General features: G+C 41.0%; 1 protein-coding gene across 8 annotated transcripts in view; it reads left to right on the top strand.

Moving 5' to 3' along the window:
• Nucleotides 1–21,211, top strand: part of hectd1 (HECT domain containing 1) — a 78,283-nt gene that overhangs the window by 38,240 nt on the left and 18,832 nt on the right. For 2 of the 8 annotated variants that reach the window (XM_087990045.1, XM_043698059.2), the window contains exons 18-25: nucleotides 68–162; nucleotides 240–345; nucleotides 832–966; nucleotides 1,696–1,835; nucleotides 2,536–2,859; nucleotides 5,733–5,899; nucleotides 13,777–13,953; nucleotides 20,193–21,035. In XM_087990045.1, coding sequence (XP_087846171.1) covers nucleotides 68–162; nucleotides 240–345; nucleotides 832–966; nucleotides 1,696–1,835; nucleotides 2,536–2,859; nucleotides 5,733–5,899; nucleotides 13,777–13,953; nucleotides 20,193–21,035 — 1,987 coding nt within the window. Of the gene's footprint in view, nucleotides 1–67; nucleotides 163–239; nucleotides 346–810; nucleotides 967–1,695; nucleotides 1,836–2,535; nucleotides 2,860–5,732; nucleotides 5,900–13,776; nucleotides 13,954–20,192; nucleotides 21,036–21,211 lie in introns of all 8 variants that reach the window. The other 6 variants (XM_043698064.2, XM_043698057.2, XM_087990046.1 and 3 more) reach the window with 4 other exon arrangements.

The raw sequence follows: 21,211 nt of genomic DNA, 5'->3' as shown, positions 1-21,211 counted from the left end.
GAGCCCTTGTTTGTTGTGGATCTGCTTTGTTATTTGCAAAATTCACTTATTTTATTTCACTCTGTAGAATGTGGACTTAGATGTGAAGCAAGATTGTAGCCAACTAATGGAGCGAATAAATGTTTTCAAAACTGCATTCAGTGAAAATGAAGATGAAGAAAGGTAGATGGAGCTTTTCTTAAGAAATGTTTATTTTGTAAACAATTTATTTTAATTTTGTAACAGCATTTTCTTTTTAGTCAGCCAGCTGTTGCCCTTGTTCGAAAGCTCATAGCTGTGTTAGAATCTATTGAGAGGCTGCCTCTGCATCTGTATGATACCCCTGGCTCTTCATATAACTTGCAGGTATGTGAGAGAATATTTAATGATGAACTCTATTCTTTTGTTTCCCTAGAGCATTGGATGTATTTGTCTGTTCATGTAGTATTTTGAAGTTACTCCTTGATATTTATAGAGTTGCACATTTTTTGTGATTGGCGTTTTGTTCTTAAATACTAAAGGAATAATATTTATTTGCTACAAGCAATCTTGATGGCCAAATCTGTAACTCTTTTGATTTGGCATGTGGCCTTCAGTGCAAATGTCCTGGTAAAACTGTTAATCTGCTCACTGTATGGAGACTGAAAAGGTCTAGGACTATTTGACATTTCAGATTTTGTACAGATTCTCTTCTGTTTCATGTTCCCACCTGACATTAGCTATTACTTTTTAAGCAAAGTTTGTATTTTAATTCAAATTTTGTAGGTAGTCATGTGGACACTTGTTGCATTTAACTTTGAAGTTTAGGAGCAATTCTACTAATCTTTTTAGTCTGCTTTTCCTCCCGTCAAGATCCTGACGAGAAGGCTGAGGTTTAGATTGGAACGTGCTCCTGGAGAAACGTCATTGATAGACAGAACTGGAAGAATGCTGAAAATGGAACCATTGGCCACTGTTGAATCCTTGGAGCAGTATCTTCTTAAAATGGTAAATAAACTGATGTAATGACTCCAAAAGTCCAAGTACTGAGTCTAAGCGTTGTCCAGCATGGAAACAGACCTTTTGGTCCAACTCATCCAGGCCAACAAAATATCCTGAATTAATCTAATCCCATTTGCCAGCATTTGGCCGTATGTCACCAAATCCTTCCTGTTCATATACCCATCAGATGCCTTTCAAATATTGTAATCATACCTGCCTCCTCTACTTCCTCTGGCAGCTCATTCCATAGATGCACCACGGTCTGTGAGGAAAAGTTGCCCCTTGGGTCCCTTTTATATCTTTGCCCTCTCACCTTAAAGCTATGCCCTGTAATTTTGGATTCCCTTACCTCGGGAAAAGACTTTAGTTATTCACCCAATCGATACCCCTAATGATTTCATAGATCTCTCTGCTGTCGTCCCTCCATCTCTGATGTTCCAGGGAAAACAACCCCAGCCTATTTAACCTCTGTCTATAGTTCAAACCCTCCAACGCCAACCACATCCTTGTAAATCTTTTCTACACCCTTTCAAGTTTAACAACATCTTTGCTATAGCAAGGAGACCAGAATTGAACGCAGTATTCGAAAAGGGGCCCAACCAATGCCTTGTACAGCTGCAACATGACCACGGAATTCCTATACTCTGCACTGGCCAATAATCTCTTAAAAGGATATTAAAGAATAAGTGAAAATGTAACAAACTTGGGTTCTAACTTCAATTTTTTTTGGTGCAGGTGGCAAAACAGTGGTATGATTTTGATAGATCGACATTTGTCTTTGTGCGTAAACTACGTGAAGGACAAATATTTACTTTTCGGCACCAGCATAATTTTGATGAAAATGGAATAATATACTGGATTGGGACAAATGCAAAGTAAGATAAACTAAGGTTTTCTGAAATTGATGCATTTTCTAAAAAAAACTTAAATATTTCATAAATGTATATGTGGAAAATCTCAGTTCTTGAGTTAACCATTTGGCACATCAGTTGTTTATTTGGGGAAGGTTTGCACACTGAATAATTTTATACAGAGTGCCTCAAATGTATTCTGCATTTGACCATTTTCCTTCACCGTAATCCAAGTAGAAAAGGTTTCTTGTAAAGCTGTTTTGAGTTTGAGACACTGGCTACATGATTTCCTGTGCTCCTTCCATCTGTACCTGATTTGCTTATGTTGGAGATTCCATGTAATAGTCCCACATCTTTCAGTTTTGCAACAATGAGCAAGAGTAACTCATACTGCACTGTTTAGAAACCTCCATCCAAGTTGTGATTTATAGCTGATGCAAATTTTATCCATCATTTGGATTCTATCTTACAGTATGCTGTACAATTGACAGCAGCTGCTATGTCTCGCGACCGGTATACTTGCTTTTGAGTGAGGGTATTTACTTCAGCTGAGGTAATCGATTTGAAGTGTATTAAGTAAATTATAGGAGAATAATTTTCAGTCATGGAGGTGATACGACATAAGTAATATGGGGAATGGGAGTAATGATCTGTCAATAATATAGCCACAATTATAAGATTTTTGTTGAATTTCTTATTTAAGAATCCTAATGTTAAATTGCAGAACTGCATATGAGTGGGTGAATCCTGCAGCTTATGGCTTGGTGGTTGTAACATCTTCGGAAGGGAGGAATTTACCATATGGACGATTGGAAGATATTTTAAGTCGTGACAGCTCAGCCCTTAACTGTCACACGAATGATGATAAGAATGCTTGGTTTGCAATTGATCTTGGTCTTTGGGTGATCCCGTCAGCATATACTTTGCGACATGCACGTGGTTATGGTCGGTCTGCCCTGCGGAACTGGGTTTTTCAAGTTTCCAAAGATGGACAAAACTGGACAACTCTCTACACTCATGTGGATGATTGCAGCTTGAATGAACCAGGGTGAGTCAGCAGAATTAGGAAAAATTATAATCAAATGCTATTATAATATTGAGAAATGGAAATTGCAACTCAAGTTTTGATGAATTACATGGATATATAATGCAAAACCAGTACATTGACACAACTCTCTCTCTACTGGTGTTTATCCTCTACATTGACTGTATCCAAATAGGACGATGCAATATTAGTGGCATAGGTCACCGGGCTCTCCAAGTTCTCTCCACTATTCGATAATACAGTGGCTGATCTGATTTTCACCTCGACTCTGCATTCCCACCTAAAAGATTCCTTATCTCCACCCTTAAATTGCCAAATTTCTTTTTAAAGTCTGTGACCCCTAAAAGAGAAATCCTTTCCACCAGCAGTTTAAGTTCCCGGAGAATCTTGTATGTTTCACTCAAACCATCATTTACTCTTTTGAATTCCAATGCATACAGCTCTGGCCTGTCCAGCTCTTCCTCATAAAATAGCCTGCCCATTATATATGTGAACCAAACTTTCTTAGAACTTCATCCAACGCATGTGCACCCTTTTAAATAAGGTGGCCAATACATCAGCTGTGCTCTTGCTGGTATTGGCCAATGTTACCCTCAACGTTTTTTAGAAAAAAGCATTCTTTGCTCTCCGAATTACTTGCTGTGCCTTCAACTACCTTTCTTGCAATTGATACATCAGGACATACAGATTTCTCTATTTCCAAGTGGTGCAATCTCTCACCATTCACACAAAAAAATCTTCTTGTCAAAATTTACAAGTTCCCATTTGTCCTAATTTTCACTCCATTTGCAGATCTTTTGCCCCTACCTATGTCCCTTGTGTAGCAGCCTTTATGCTATCCTCACCATTTAATCTCCTCCTGATGGTGGAAAATTGCCCCGCCATGTCCGGATAATAAAAATGGTGGACAAATCCAACTTGGCCAACTACAGTCACATCAACTGGCAAGAGTCATACCTATCATAATGGAAGATGATTTTTGGAAACCAGTGAATCCCTCAATATTACTGAATTTCTCTGAAAAGCTTCAGATCCAACCATTTTTAGCTGTTTCATCAGTGATTTTTCCCTTCATTGACTGCAACTGTTCAGATACTGAAGCAATCACTGCCTGCATGCGGCATTACCATTTCTCAATTCCCCCACCATCACTATTAGTAGGTCTGAGGCCCGGAATTCTGTCGTGCATAACACGTCATCTGGCACTCAAGCCTGTCGACTATTTCCAAGGCACAAGTCCACCATCTGAGTCCAAATCGCATGCTCTACTGTAACTATAGTCACTGTTTCTTCACAGTAATTTGGTTAAAATTCTCAAACTCTCTCCCCTGCCCATAGTTGTACTTGTATCACTTAGATTGCAACAGTTCAAGATGGTGGTGGTACACTGTTAAGGATGGGCAATAGATGCTAGTATTGGCAGTGATGCATACATCCACAAATGAATGCAATGCATCCCATTTAATGTGGAGCCTTTAATTATTGGAAGCAGCTTGTCACATAATTTTAACAGCTGTATCAAATTGTCCCTTCATTTGCTTCTTTGTCCCTTCACTCACCAGATTTTGTAAAACAGGCTTCCAAAAAAACATATATTGCTTTAGTGATACATTTATATTATTTCTTATTAATATTTCTTACATATTGGTGGACTAGTGAATTTGTGCTTTGTTTCTGTTTTCATCATTCCTTTCCAATAGTTTGCAGCCCAAAGCATCTCCCTGCCCTAGTGGACTTTGTATGGAAGTACATCTTGACTTTCATTCTATGCTCAATAGTCCATTTTTTTTTTTAAACAGTTTATATCTTTGAGAAATTACTCTCAATGACTTATCTTGTGATCTTAAAGCCTCAAAACTCTTTCCTCTTGCACTTTACCTGGTATTGCCTCATTTGGCAAAGCTTTTTCTGACACCAAAATGTGTAACCACATGTACGGAGATTGTTTTCAGCTGTTCTATTGCCTAGCTTTTGATGCCACCAAACTTGACACTGATCTGAATTTTCCATGCTTCATCCTCCACAGATCCTTTCACATCCCTCCAACATTCCACCTCTAATTGGACATGCCCACCAGGACGATTTTCTGCTCTATGAACCCTGTCCACCTTCATGCTTTTCACCCAGTTCACCTCTTTAATGATCAGTAATCTTGTTAATGGATGGATGTGGGAATTGGTACCTTAATTGTTTAAGAATCTAAAATCTGAAGCATGGGTACTTTTAACTTGGAGGGATTTACAACGCCATTGAAATTACAAGTGGCTATAGATAAGTTAACATTCAAAGGATAAAGATTGTCGATTCAACCTGGAGGGTTATGATCGACAGAGTGAAAGGTGAAAATACGAATGAAGTGTTAAACTTGAACAGTATGGAAGATCTGATTATTGCCCTGATATCTGTACGTTTCTGGAAACCTCCAGGTTTTAAGTTGTTTTTCTGGTCCCTTTGCTTTGCTCAGAAATGAACTTGAGCCCTGTACCTTCTGTACCAGATCTCTAATCAAATATTTTTCTGAAAGCAAACATTTAAAAACAAATTTTTGCAGACTTGAATCTTAATTTTATAATGGCAAATTAAATATTAAATGACCCTGTTAAATGCTTCATATTTCTGACACTGACTTAATAATGATGTAGCCGCCTTTTTGAATGCATAAGTTAAAAAATTTCCAGCAGTATGAAGAGCTAGTGTGGATCCTAAAACTTGTTTTTTACACTCAATGGTCAATTTTAGATTTATCTGAATTGAATAATCCGATTGGTGGATAACATTGATCGAAAGACTTAACATTTTTGGAAAGGTGTCATTTTTGAATTGAACTGGCTAAATGTCTTGATAATTCTTGACCCGATTTAAAATACATGTTCTAGGTCTACAGCAACATGGCCTTTGGATCCTCCAAAGGATGAGAAACAGGGATGGAGACATATTCGAATTAAACAAATGGGTAAAAATGCCAGTGGGCAGACTCATTACCTCTCCCTCTCTGGATTTGAATTGTATGGGACAGTCTCTGGTGTATGCGAAGACCAACTAGGTGAGACAATTGCTGTAAAGCATTAACAATTTCAATTATTTTTAATGCATACAGTTTTACTAATTAATTTATTCAATTCACCTTCAATGTATCATTGTCCTGTTAAGTTCAATGTTATTTTAAAATGTACTTGGAACTCTGATCAAAGCATCAGTTTGGAGACATCTGTTTGTCTATATAATCTTGTTTACCGTAGGAGAGAGGTTGCAGCAATTAATTGAATTGGGTTGGCAGTTTTAATACCTTTCTTCACGGTATTTCACAGATAAAGCCAATTACTGTTTGAGGTGCAGAAACAAAAGCAATGTGACTATGGGAACACAGCCAACCAGGATGCTTCTGACCATTCAGTTTCTGAGCATTCATGAAAGAGAAGCGAAAGGCCATGCATTTGAAGATTTAAGGGTCAGAAAGTCTTTTGTGTAACACTGTGCTGTTGGTGATCGTACAGGTCGTTCTGCTATAACGTCTGTTTCGTTAATGCAAAAATCACTAACTCAATTGACGAATTGGGGGCGCTGTTTCTAAAGCATGAACTTTTTAAATCATGTGTTGGCTGTTATGCCAACATGTCAAGCGCTGTTTCTAAAGTGCAATTTTTCTATAATGCGCGGTTGCACAAAAATGTCACCATTGCGCTATAGAAGGACTATCTGTATCTGGAGAAACTCTGGCTAAGTAGGAACAATTTTGAAGTACACGGAGTTTTGAATTCATGTTAGGGATGAGTATCTACTGAAAGCCAAGAGTGTTTGTGGACTGTCCCTGACGTGCTATGTATCTCTTAAAAAATGCAGCACCCAGTGGGATGGTTTTGTAAGGCAGACTTAAGTTGCTTCACTTAATGCAGAAGGAATTAAGGTGGAGATGATCTTTATGAGAAGTTAAAAATCAGACAATGCCAGGTTCTAATCCATTCTAATTTGGAAGCACAAGCTTTCAGAGCGCTACTCCATCAGATATCTGTGGAGCAGGACCATAGGACACAGATGCAATAGCAATTTATAGCAATAGATTACAGTGTCATGCAGCTGATGTGATATATTGAACAAAGCTCGACTGCAGTTAAGTCTTTCGTCTTTTAGAATGGGTTGCAGGTTTCAGTTCATTAATATGCAAGTCCCAGAACTACTTTTAAGTCACATTCTCAAGGTAACTGAAGGTTTTTTTTTAAATTGACATCTCAACTCAGTGCATTAAAAGTGTGAGGTTAGAATCTGTCTATATCAAAATCCAAAGTCAGACTGGTTCTGTTTCCAAAGTGGAATTTATAAAATATGACATGGATTGACTGCCTGTAGATTGTGTGCTTCTTGAGCACAATAGAATGTATCTGCAAATATAAATTCACACCATAGACGTGTTTGTGTGTGTCATTCATGTGGGTACATTCTTGGTAAAGTGTGTGCTAGAGAGTGTATTGTGTAGTGGGGTCATCTGTAGTGTGAAATGAACCTTCGATCCCTGTTGAGGCCATCCTCATGGGTACCGAACTTGGCTATCAACCTCTGCCCTGCCACTCTGCGTTTTTGCGTATCCTGAAGTCTGCCTTGGAGGGTGGTCACCCGAAAATCCAAGGCTGAATGCCCCTGACTGCTGAAGTGTTCCCCGACTGGGAGGGAACACCCCTGTCTGCCGAATGTTGTGCGGTGTCCATTCATCTGTTGTGTAGCGCCTGCTTGGTCTTAGCAATGTTCCATGCCTCGGGGCATCCTTGCCTGCATGTATGAGAGAAACAGCATTGGCTGAGTCACGAGTACCTGCCACATACACTACTCACCATGTATGCGGCAAGTACTCGTGACTCTGCCAGTGTTGTCTATCTCATACACTGCAGGTGAGGATGCTCCAAAAGCATGGTACATTGGTGACACCAAGCAGGCGCTACGACAACGGATGAATGGGCACTGCACAACACACTCCGAGTTAGGGAACACTTCAACAGTCAGGCACATTCAGTCTCGGATCTTCGGGTGACCACCCTCCAAGGTGGACTTCGGGATACGCAACAACGCAGAGTGGCCGAGCAGAGGCTGATAGCCAAGTTTGGTATCCATGAGGATGGCCTCAACCAGGACCTTGGGTTCATGTCATGCACATTGTGTGTCTCTCTCTCTCGTATGCACTCTCGCACGCAAATCTAAGTCTATGGGGTGAATTTGCACTTGCAGAATTTTATTTGCAGATACATTCTGTTTTGCTCAAAAAGCACATAATCTGTAGGCAGTCAATCAATATCATAGTTTTAAAAAATCCTACTTTGGCAATAGAACCATCCTGACTCAAGATTGGGATAAAGACAGACACTAACCTCGCACGTTTAATGCATTGTCTGACCTGAGATATCACCTTTTTTTTAAAATAAAACCTTAAGTTTACGAGTGACACAGTGGTTAGCACTGCTGTCTCACAGTGCCAGAGATCCGAGTTCAATTCCCACCTCAGACAACTTGTCTGTGTGGACTTTGCACATTCTCCCTGTGTCTGCATGGGTTTCCTCCGGGTGCTCCGGTTTCCTCCCACAGTCCAAAAATGTGCAGGTTAGGTGAATTGGCCATGCTAAATTGCCCATAGCATTAGGTGAAGAATGGGTCTGGGTGGGTTGCTCTTCGGAAGGTCGGTGTGGACTTGTTGGGCCGAAGGGCCTGTTTCCACACTGTATGCAATCTAATCTAATCTTAACTCAAGAGTGTGACTTAAAAGAAGTTCTGGGATTTTCATATTTATGAACCGAAACCTGCAACCCATTCTAAAAGCTGAAAGACTTAACAGCAATCTAGGTTGTTCAACATATCGTTTCAGTTTCATGACACTGTGATCTTATGCTATAAATTCTGTGTCTTATCCTGCCCCACTAGTTATCTGATGAAGGAACAGTGCTCTGAAAGCTAGTGCTTCCAAATAAACCTGTTGGACTATAACCTGGTGTTGTGATTTTTTTTAAACTTTGTCCACCTCAGTCTATCAGAAGTGTTCTAACAAAAGGCTCTCTTCACCTGAAATATTAATTTGGCTTTTTGTCAACAATGCTGCCTCACCTACTAGGTATTTCAGATTTTCGCCCACATACTTTGCTTTTGTACCTTTTTTCTTTAATTTTATAAAGTAGAACATAGAAAAGCACAGCACAGAACAGGCCCTTTGGCCCATGAAGTTGTGCCGAGGATTAATCCTAATTTAAAATAAACTAACAACCTACGCGCCTCTCAATTCACTGCTATCCATGTGCATGTCTCTGCATCAAGAACCTTCCTCTGATGCACCCACTATACCTTTCTCCTTGTATCTTAAAACTGTGACCCCTCATACCAGTCAGTCCTGCCCTGCGGAGAAGTCTCTGGCTATTGACTCTATCCATTCCTCTCATTTTCTTGTATACCTCGATCAGGTCACCTCTTCTTCCTCCTCCTTCAGAGAGAAAAGTCCAAGCTTAGTCAACCTCTGTTCATAAGGCAAGCCCTCCAATCGAGGCAGCATCCTGGTAAACCTTCTTTGCACCCTCTCCAAAGCCTCTGTATTTTTCCTATAGTAGGACAACCAGAACTGGACACAGTATTCCAAGTGTGGTCTCACCAGGGATTTGTAGAGCTGGAGCAAAACCTCGTGGCTCTTCAACTCGATCCCCCTGTTAACGAAAGCCAAAACACCATATGCTTTCTTAACAACCCTATCGACTGGGTTGCAACTTTGAGGGATCCATCTACTTGAACACCACAATCCCTCTGTTCCTCCACACTGCTTAGAAACCTGTCTTTAATCCTGTATTCAGCATTTGAGTTTGACCTTCCAAAATGCATCACTTTGCATTTATCCAGGTTGAACTCCATTTGCCATTTCTCAACCCAGCTCTGCATCCTGTCTGTCGTGCTGCAGCCTACAATAGCCCTCGATACTATTGACCTCCAACCTTTGTGTCATCTGCACATTTACTAACCCACCCCTCAACCTCCTTATCCAAGTCATTTATAAAAACTACAAAGAGCAGAGGCCCAAAAACAGAGCCCTACAGGACCCTGCTCAACACTGTCCTCCAGGCAGAATACTTTTCATCTACAACCACTCTCTGCCTTCTATCAGCCAACCAATTCTGAATCCAGATAGCCAAATCTCCCTGTATCCCATACTTCCTAACTTTATGAATGAGCCTACCATGGGGGACCCTAACAAATGCCTTGCTGTCTTGACACCTCCTTGAAGAACTCAATAAGATTTGTGAGGCATGACCTGCCCCTCACAAAGCCATGCTAATTGCCTTTAATCACGCCATGCGTTTCCAAATAGTCATAAATCCTATCCCTCCGAATTCTTTCCAAAACTTTGCCCACAGATGTAAGACTGACTGGTCTGTAATTGCCAGGGATTTCCCTATTACCCTTCTTAAAAAGAGGAACAACATTTGCCTCCTTCCTATCCTCTGTACGACTCCCTTGGAAAGTGAGGAGGCAAAGATCTTCGCCAGCCTTAGCAGCCTCCTTTCTTGTTTCTCGGAGCAGCCTACGATAAACCTGGTCTGACCCTTGGGATTTATCAATCTTCATGTTTGCCAAAATTTCCAGCAAATCAACTTCATCAATCTTAATGTTAAGCCTGTATCTCAGCTCCTCAAAGTTCTCATTCACAACAAGGTCCGTTTTCTTAGTGAAAACCGAAGCAAAAAAACTCATTTAGGGTTTCCCCTATCTGTTCAGACTCCATGCACAAGTTCCCTACGCTATCCCTGATCAGCCCTACTTTCTCCCTGATAATTCTCCTATTCCTTGTGAATGAGTAAAATGCCTTTGGGTTCTCCCTAATCCTTCTTGCCAAGGCTTTTTCGTGCACCCTTTTGGCTCTCCTCAGTCTATTTCTGAGCTCCTTTCTAGCAAGCCTGTCTTCCTCTAAAGCCGTGCTAGATCCTTGCTTACGCCACCTTACGTATGCTGCTTTCTTCCTTTTGACAAGAAGCTTCTCTGTTCTTGTCATCCAAGGTTCCTCAATCTAAAGTCTTCTTACCTGTCTCAGAGGAACAAATTCGCGCATCACTCGCAACAACTGCTCCTTAAACCGTTTCCACATGTCTGCTGTGCCCTTTCTGTGCAACAATTGCCCCCAGTCTGTACTTCCCAACTCCTTTCGGATAGTGTCATAATTTCCTCTTCCCCCAATTAAATATCTTCCCTCAGGAACTGTTCTTTTTCCTCTCCAAGGCTATGGTAAATGTGAAGCAGTTGTGATCACTGTCACCAAGGTGTCCTCCCACCGTGAGATCCGACACCTGTCCTGGCTCATTGCTGAGCACCAAATCCAAAATGGCCTCTCCCCTCATTGCTCTGTCTACATACTGACTAAGGAAACCCTCCTGAACACACCTGACAAAAACTGCTCCATCCAAACCATCTGCACTGAGGAGGTTCCAGTCGATTATAGGGAAAGTTGAAATCACCCATAACAGCAACCCTGCTACATCTGCATTTATCCAAAATCTGCCAGCCCATGAGTTTTTCAATCTCTCTACTGCTATTAGGGGCTGTTGAAAACCACCAATGAGGTGTCTGTTATGTTGCTGTTCCTAACTTCCACCTATACTGACTCATTAGACAAACCTTCCTCGACAACCTTTGTTTCTGTAGCTGTTTCTGATGCACACTCTGATTTGCAATGCTACACCCCCTCCTCTTTTTAGACCCTCCCTGTTCTTTTTAAATGTTCTAAACCCTGGAACATCAAGCAACCATTCCTGCCCCTGTGGAACCCGCGTCTCCTTTACGGCCACAACATTGTAGTCTCAAGGACTGATCCATGCTCCTTATTTCGGACACTCTTGCGTTAAAGCAGACACACCTTAACCAATCTTTGTTTCATCGCGTGAGAAACCTTCCCGATAGATTCACTACATCCTGTCACTGCCCTATCTGCAACTGCCCCCCCCCCCCCCCCCCCCCCCCCCCCTTCCGATATGTGGCTCTGATTCCCACACCCCTGCCAAACTAGTTTGTATATTTGCCCATTAAATATAGTTTGTTTCATATCTATTTGAGTTCTTGTGTTGCATTATAACAGTCTAAACAAAGAAACCTATTTGGTTCTTCCTTTTGGATGCCAGGCAGTTCATTTGTTTTTTGAAGTTATTGGTTGTGGAGTGAACCTAAATTTTTCTAATTGTAATGCTCAGTTTTTTCTGTGTGGACTGTTTTAGCGCACATGAGAGGTATGCCAGTTGGTGGATTTGTTTGTCCAGTGCAGATGGAGGCCTACCAGGTGTACAGAGAACTGCATATATGGAGCTCAAATAAGCTTGCTAGCCATTGTGAGCTCTGACTCAATTAAATTTATTTTTAATGTAATTCCTCACATTACAAATATTTTTACATAAGAACTTGTCTTTGGCAGGAAAAGGTATTGTAGCCAAGCATTTGACCATTTCTAAATTAAATGGAAGGATAGGGAACAAAATCTCCCTGGATTCTCGAGCAATGCCTTCATCAGAGGCCCTTAAGCCAGCCATTAGGCATTCTTTATCAGGCACTATAAGCTTTTGCTCACTATGAAATTTGGCATATTTGTATCTGTCTTGACGAGTTAAAGATAAAAATAAAGGAAAAGCAGTTCCCATAAGATCTCCATTCTGTGATTTGTAAACCTGTTATAGGCAGTTTCTTGGACAACAGTTGTATTTCTAAGCCTGTATTACATAGGCAAAGCTTCGTAACTTTCTCCAGAGTGAGCAAGAATTGATTTTATTCAAGTCTTTGAGAGAATAATGAGATCCTAACCCAACTCACATGGTCAACAACATTGCCGGGGATCTTGCTACTGATTGTGAGCTTATTTCTGTGGCCTAGCAGGCAGGTCTTCAGGAGCAGTGTGCTTCAATGTAGCCATCGACAAGAACGATGGTGAGGAGCAGCTGTGGCCCCTTTCGTGATATCAGATGTCGCGTTCGGGTTTGAAGTTCTGGTCATGGAAGCAATTCGGGGTTCTGCAACAGGTGTTGAATGTAAATGTTTAGGGATCTGCTCTTACTCATTCAGTTCCACCTGAACTGGAACAACAGAGCAATGCTGGGGTCAATATGAAGTAAGTATCACATGGTTAGTGCAGGTTTCCCACTCTGACATCAGTGCCAGAGATGTTCTTGGTGTCTCAGGTATGTCTGTCAAAGTTTAAACTTCACTGGCAATTGCAGTTTGTGTTTGTATTGGGATTTCCCATTGCTGCAAAAACTTAACAATGATGACACTTTGGCATTCAGCACTGTTAGCAGATCTGGCCCCTATGTTTAAAGATATAAAAGCATCCGGGGCAAAGATAGGGTGATATCAAGAAACAGCTTAAGATATTGAACACTGCAAAGATTGCGGGCCTCACAGTATTTCGGCAATAATACAGAAGACTTGTTTTATAAAATCACTGGGAGCATAGATAAAGTGAATAGCAATGATCTTTTCCCAGGTAAGGGACTTTAAAGCTAGAGGGCCTATTTTTAAGGTGACAGGATTTAAAATGGACCAGATGGGCAACTTTTCTCAGAGGATGGTTTGTGTGTGGAATTAACTGCCAGAGGAAGTGATTATTGTAGGTACAGTTATAAATTTAAAAGCTATTTGGACAGTACAGGAATAGAAAAATGATTGAAGGATATGGGCCAAACGCAGGCAACTGGGACTAGTTTAATTTGGAAACTTGGTCGGCATGGATGAGTTGGACCAATGTTTGTGCTTTATGACCTAAGTAATAAAACAAATTTGAGTGTGTTTGCTAGTTGGTTAATATATTTGATGCAGAGCGACAGTTTTACAAACCAACATTTTTCATAAACTGTACCATTAATTGAATCATCCCTCATATCTTTTCTATCAAAGGAGATATCATGATTTCTTTTTAACATTCCTTAATAGGCAAAGCAGCTAAGGAAGCAGAAGCGAACTTAAGGAGACAAAGACGCCTTGTACGTTCTCAGGTTCTGAAGTACATGGTGCCAGGTGCACGTGTAGTTAGGGGCATCGATTGGAAGTGGAGAGATCAAGATGGCAATCCACCAGGTGAAGGCACTATCACAGGAGAACTGCATAATGGTAAACCAGTAAGATTTGTTTTGACTGCATTTAGTGTTGTAAAGATTAATTGTAATACTGGTATGCAGCAGTCTTGCAGAGAGAATCAGGAGTCTTCGTTTTGAAATCCAGGTCATGGTTAAACCAACAGTCCAGGTTTTTGTGAAATGTGAATTCAGGGACTTAGTTGTGAAATACATAAGTCGTGGTAATGCTTCTTATGGAGTTGTCAATGAGTTGCTCTTTTGTAGCCTTTCCTATTTCTCTTGCATTTCATGACAATAAGTTTCACTCTAACTTGAATTAATTCCCAATAGTAGATTGCATAATACTGTAAAATGAAATAAATTACAACCAAATACAAAAAGAAATAGGTCAGTACTTGGACTGACCATTGCCTTTGTTGATCAAAAACAAACCTTTGAAATTTGGATGCAATTTGTTTCAATTTCCTTGGAATTTAGAGGTAGGTGATTTCCTTGTGGTATTATGACTGGACTATTAATACAGTAAACCAGGTAATGTTCTGTGGACCTAGTTTTAAAACTGCCATGGCACATAATAGAATTTGAATTCAATTATCACCAGGAAAAGGAGTCTAATGATGACCATAGAGCCATTGCCAATTTTTCAGGAAAATCCCATCTGGTTAATTAATCTTTTAGGGAAGAAATCTGCATTCTTACCTGGTCTGATCTGCATGTGACTCTAACTGTCCTCTGGGTAGTCATTGATGTCTATGTTTCCAAGAATGAATTTTAAAAAAAACAATTCCCTGTGCAAGGTAGTGAAAACACATGAGGATAGTATCTAAGAACATGCTGTGTGGGAATCACTGGTATAAAAATGTTACTTTTTTCTGTCATGTGACTTCATGTTCACCTTGTGTTGTTAAAAGCACGTTGTTAACTAAAAGCAGTTACTAAAATTTTCAGCTTGCTAACTAAATTTTCAGATCAAACATCGCTGTTCTTTTGTCCAACTTAATCAGAGAACAAATTACTGCTTGGGCTTTGAGGTTGTGAATTCTATGTTGGAGTCTGAATGTGAAAGAAAGTAATTGTTTTAGTTTTCACCGAGGTGAAAAGTTTGTAGGAATACCCAAGTAGGATGTGGATGAACCACAACTGAAGAAAAATATTCTGAAGCAGTTTTCAAAAAGTATTTCATGGAAGTCTAAATAGTGAAAGTAGTAACCCTAATTCTCCAATAGTAGGTTAATGAGGAGATGGTAAATATTGTCCTTGCTGTCAAGAAAGAGTTACGTCAGAAAAAACATTAGGTGATGGACAATTGGAGTTCATATTACAAAGCAACACTAATTTCTTTTAAGAGTTTTAAACACCTGTGCACCAGTTAATGAGGAGGAACCTTTTGAGGCATGTTGTGTTTGACTAATGTCCAAGAAGAAAGCCGTTCAGCACCTCATGGCTATGCAAGGTCACAAAAGAAACAATTACCTTGTGCTTTTCACGAGCCTTCTCCTAATCGGATAATTATCTAGCTTCCTTGAATCAGTTTGCTTCCATCACAGATATAGGTGGTGCATCAGATTCTCTGGTGAGAGGGAAGAACAGATGGAAATCAGAATTAGTATGAAAATGTTGTTTGGGAGATTGATTCAAATTAAAGGCTGCTGAGAGAGATCCCTGGGGCCTGATAATCTAAATCCCAGAGAATTTAGGAAGTGGTCCTGCAGCATTATGGAGTGGAGGATAGCATTCATAACTCCTCTAATAAAGAACCCCAATTAGCCCAATATCAGTAGTGGGAAAACACGAGTCAACTATACAGGATTGAGTTGCAGAACACTTGGAAAACAGCGATGGGACCGGATAGTTAGTGTGGATTTATGAAAGATTTATTGTGCTCAACAAATCTACTGGAATCTTTTGAGTACCTAACTGGTAGAGTTGATTGTGGAAGATAGTCAACAAAAAGCACAGGAACAGGATGCAAAGATGCTTTGGTGTGATTTGGATAAGTTGAGTGGACCAGTGCATAGCAGATAAAGTGTTAAGTTATTCACTTGGGTAACACAAATAGGAAAGCAGATTATCTCAACATCAATAAATTGGGAAAGAGGAGGTGCATTGAGACTTGGGTGTCTTTCATCGGTCATTGGGACTAAGCTGCAGGAAGCAATGAAGAAGGCAATTTGTGAGAAGTTGAGTACAAGAGTGGGGATGTCTTGCTGCAGTTGTAAAAGGTCTTAGAATATTGGTCCCTTAATGTGAGAAAGAATGTTCTGACTATGGAGGGAGTGCAACAAAGGTTTGTCAAATTGTTTCCTGGAATGGCAGGACTTCAATATGAAGAGAGACTGGATTGGTTAGGATACATTCGCTGGAGTTGAGGTGAATGAGGGAGTACTCTCAAACCTATAAAATTCTAACAGGACTAAACTTTGTAAATGTAGGAAGGATGTTTCTGATGACTGAGCAGTTTAGAACCAGGGGTCACAGTCTAAGGATAGGTGTAGGCCATTTTAGGTTTGAGATGAAGAAAAATGTCTTCAGTTAGAGCGGTGAACCTCTGCCACTGAGGCTGGTCGAGACCAAAACATTGAATGTTTTTTAGAGGAGATGGACATAATTCTTTGGGCTAAAAGGATGAAGAAGCATGAGGCAAAGCCAGAAACAGGATACTGAGTTGAATGATCAGCCATGATCATGCTGAATGGTGGAGCAGGCTCGAAGGACTGAATGGCCTACACCTGCTCCCATTTTCTATGTTTCTGCGGATCAACCCTGGATCATTGAAGAGAGCAGGAGGATATGCAGGCATACCTGAAAGTGAGGTGTAAAACTGGTGAATACAGCACTAAAGCGTGCTGTAAAGTGAAAGTAATGTGCAATAAATAGACAAAAGCAATCTCTCAACCAAAGGATCAAATCTAAGCTCAGCAGGCCTACCACATTCAGTTATATGGTTCTAGATTAGAGTGGTGCTGGAAAAGCACAGCAGTTCAGGCAGCATCCTCTGAGCAGGAAAATCGACATTTCGGGCAAAAGCCCTGCATCTGAGGGCATCCTACAGCATCCTACATGCCAGCCCTCTACTCCTACTACTGTTCATTCCCCATGATATCAAGAAACAGCCTGGGCTGTTGAACATTGCAAAGGTCATGGGCCTAACAGTATTCTAGCAATAGTATTGAAGACTTGTTTATAAATTCATGAGGGGCATAGATAAGGTAACTAGCAAAGATCTTTTCCTTGGGGTAGGAGAGTTCAAAATGCTTTTAAGGTGACAGAAGAAAGATTTAACAGGGACCTGAGGGGTAACCTTTTAACACCAAATGTGGTTTGTGTTTCGAATAAACTGCCAGAGGATGTGGCGTATGCAGGTACAGTTACAACATTCCAAAGACAATTGGACTATACATGAATAGGTAAGATTTAAAGTGATAGTGGTAAATGGAATAAGTTCAGTTTCGGAAGCTTGTTCAGCATGGACAGATTGGACTGGAGGGTCTGTTTCTGTGTTGTATGACTCTGACTCTCTGCCTCAATCCACACTTTTCCAGTACATCCTGACTGTTTGGAAAATTTGCCCAGATATATCCTGTGCAAACGGGATAAATTAATCCCAGCCCATTAATGTCCCCATCAGTCTCCTATGAACTATCATCAGAGTGATGGAAGAGCTTGTTAACAGTAATATTAAGTGGCATTTGATCAACAATAACCTGCTCACTAAACTTCAGTGTAGATTTAGCCAGGGCCATGTAACTCCTGCCTTCATTAAAACCTGGAGGAGGGGAGGGCCTGGCGGGGCTCTCTTCAACTGGTTTGAGACATATCCACCTACCTTTTTGAGTAGGAGGTTAGTCGTCTCTATTGCAGGACATCTTGTTGCATGAGTTCTTTGGGGTTAAATGTGGCACAGTGGTTAGCACTGCTGCCTCACAGCGCCAGAGACCAATTCCCACCTCAGGCAACTGACTGTGTGGGAGTTTGCACATTCTCCCCGTGTCTGCGTGGGTTTCCTCCGGGTGCTCCGGTTTCCTCCCACAGTCCAAAAATGTGCAGGTCAGGTGAATTGGCCATGCTAAATTGCCCGTAGTGTTAGGTGATGGGGTAAATGTAGGGGAATGGGCCTGGGTGGGTTGCGCATCGGTGGGTCGGTGTGGACTTGTTGGGCCGAAGGGCCTGTTTCCACACTAAGTCATCTAATCACTGACCTTCCATCCGTCAAAAGATCAAAACTAACCATGTCCATTGGTAATTGCACAGTGTATAGTAATGTTCACAATTCCTCATACTGAAGCAGTCAGTGTCCACATGTAACAAGACCTGAAATACATTCAGGTTTCGGCTGATGAGTGACTAATGACCATCTTCAACAGGAGAGAATCTAACTCTCTCCCCTTGATTTTTTTTTTTAAAATTGCATTACCATCACTAAATACCTCACTGTTCACATCCTGGCGGTTACCATTAACCAGAAACTGAACTGGACCAACTGTGACTACAGAGCAGGTCAGAGGCTGAGAGCTTTCAGGCCAATAGTGCATCACCTGACTTCTGAAAACCATCTACCTCCACATGCCTAGACAAGTATAGGTCCAGCAGCATGTAAGGAAGCCCAACATCATCAAGAACAAAGCGGCCCACTTGTTTAGCATCCCATCCATCATCTTAAGCATTCAATCCCTTCACCGCCGTGGACAGTTGCAACAGTATGTCCCATCTACAAGATGCATTGCAGCAACTCGTCAGACTTTTTCAACAGCATCTTGGTAAACCTATGATCTCTACCACCTGGAAGGAGCTTATAGGCAGGTACATGGGAGTGCTCTCACCTACAAATTCCCCTCCTCCACACCACCCTGACTTGGAACTGTGTCACTCTGTAGCAGTGAAGATACAGAATCCTGGTGATCCCCCCCTGACCACTGTAGGTGTATCTGTACCACACAGACAACAGTGTTTAAAACCTGGTGGTATGCCATAGCATTCTCAAAGGCTGGTAAGGATTGGTAATAAATACCAGCTTGATAGCAATGCCCACATCTTATGAAGTGTTTAAAAAAAGTCTTCAAAAGGAATTGCTTAGAAAATCAAGGCTATGTTATTAAAAATTTTAAATGGTTAGGTAGTGCTGCAGAGAAAACTGGTAACTAAATGGATGAACATTTTTCACCCTACTTAAATTCTCTGCTCATCAAGATGAAGGGTGTAAACGCATCAGCACCAAGCACATCCAGGTAAAAACAATGACTGCAGATGCTGGATCCCAGATTCTGGATTAGTGGTGCTGGAAGAGCACAGCAATTCAGGCAGCATCCGAGGAGCAGTAAAGTTTCCTGATGAAGGGCTTTTGCCCAAAACGTCGATTTTACTGCTCCTCGGATGCTGCCTGAACTGCTGTGCTCTTCCAGCACCACTAATCCAGAACCAAGCACATCCACATCAGATGTAGTACAATGGGATGTAGAATAAAGTTTCCTACAATATGATTCTGCCCTAACTTTAGAAAAATGTTTACACACTTCCTTTCTCCGTTTTTCATGCCAGCCTCCTTGCAACCTTTCTGATGAGATTGTTAGGGAAGGTTTTGTGCTGTAACCTCTTAATAGTTAATAACAGGCTGGTTGCCGCTTGTGCACACATCACACTCGGAAGGGAAAACATTTTTAACGTGCTCCTTCAGAATTACAACTAACTATCCTGCGTTAGTTTTTCAATTGGTGTTTTTTTAGTTCAGGGACGCATTGCATTATTTTGGGTCTCAGACACATCTTATCAATTAAGAGTCCTTTAACTGAAATTAAGGGGTAGTTTTCTACAACTGGTCTATATTCCTAGTGTTGTCAGGTATTGCTCTTTTCTGTGTAACTTTCAGCTTGGCATTTGCAGTACATTTCTTTATCTCCCTGTTACTCAATTTTTCCTTCTCGCAGTACTTCACTGGGACCAGACTATAATTTTATGATTAATTCCAATATGAATGTTAAACAGCAAAAGTAGATCTGTTAAGCTATTGGTTAATAAGACTTGCAATGAATACACCTTACAATGAACTGTTTTGAGTTCCTTTGTGCAGAGTATGGTTCCCTTGTACCTTTAATATATTTTTCCCCCTTCAGACAATAAACACTTAAGCAGAAAATAATTGTATATTTAGCTATTAACAGTGCAAATTAATTTACTGCTTCCAGTAAAGTAATAGTCTGGTCTCATTGGATGAAGCTGCTGTCCATATAGCTGCTGTCTGCTTTCTGCTGGGTCTGATAAACTCCTGTCCCTTTCCAGGCTGGATTGATGTCACCTGGGATGCTGGTGGCTCTAACTCTTACCGTATGGGCGCAGAAGGAAAATTTGACCTCAAGCTTGCACCAGGGTACGACCCTGATTCAGCGCCATCACCCAAACCTGTTTCATCCACTGTTTCAGGCACAGCGCAAGCATGGAGCAGCTTGGTGAAAAACAACTGCCCAGACAAGATGGTGGCCACTGCACCGGGCTCCTCCAGTCGAAAAGGAAGCAGCAGTTCTGTGTGCAGTGTGGCTAGTAGCAGCGATATAAGCTTGAGTTCATCTAAAGTGGATCGCAGATCTGAAAGCGTATTGGAACAGACGGCTGCTACTGGTACAGACAGTCGTGAACCTATTGTTGTCCTTTCTACGACTGATATTTTGCCCCAGGGAGGAACTGAATCAACATCTAGTGCCAGTACCAGCACCTTGACTGCAGACACAGGAAGTGAAAATGTGGATAGGAAATCTGGTCCTGATGCCTCAATACGTAACTCTGGAGAATCTGGTGCAATATCAATGGGTATTGTTAGTGTGAGCTCCCCTGATGTTAGTTCAGTGGCTGAGTCATCAAACAAAGAAGCAACGTCACAACGCCCACTTAGTTCTTCTGCAAGTAACAGACTTTCAGTAAGCTCACTGTTAGCTGCTGGCGCACCCATGAGCTCAAGTGCCAGTGTACCCAATTTATCTTCAAGGGAAGCATCCAGTCTTATGGAATCATTTGTGCGTCGAGTGGCTAATATAGCACGCACTAATGCCACCAATAATATGAATTTAAGTCGCAGTAGCAGTGATAACAACACTAATACTCTGGGACGGAATGTCATGAGTACTGCAAGTAAGTGATTAATTTTATTTTAATATATTTGTATTGCATTAGTAGGCCTTGTTTTGATGCATTTTAGGGAAGGTTGACTAGATAACTACTATCACGAGGTGAAAAAGTTAGACAGAACAGACCTGTATCCACTGGAGCACAGAAGGAGATGACTTGATTGAAACATTATAAATTCA

Source organism: Chiloscyllium plagiosum, unplaced genomic scaffold, assembly GCF_037043375.1.
Source record: "Chiloscyllium plagiosum isolate Xiang-an unplaced genomic scaffold, Cpla_swu_hap1 HiC_scaffold_8, whole genome shotgun sequence".
Taxonomy (NCBI): Eukaryota; Metazoa; Chordata; class Chondrichthyes; order Orectolobiformes; family Hemiscylliidae; genus Chiloscyllium; species Chiloscyllium plagiosum.
This window is presented reverse-complemented; position numbering and strand designations above follow the sequence as displayed.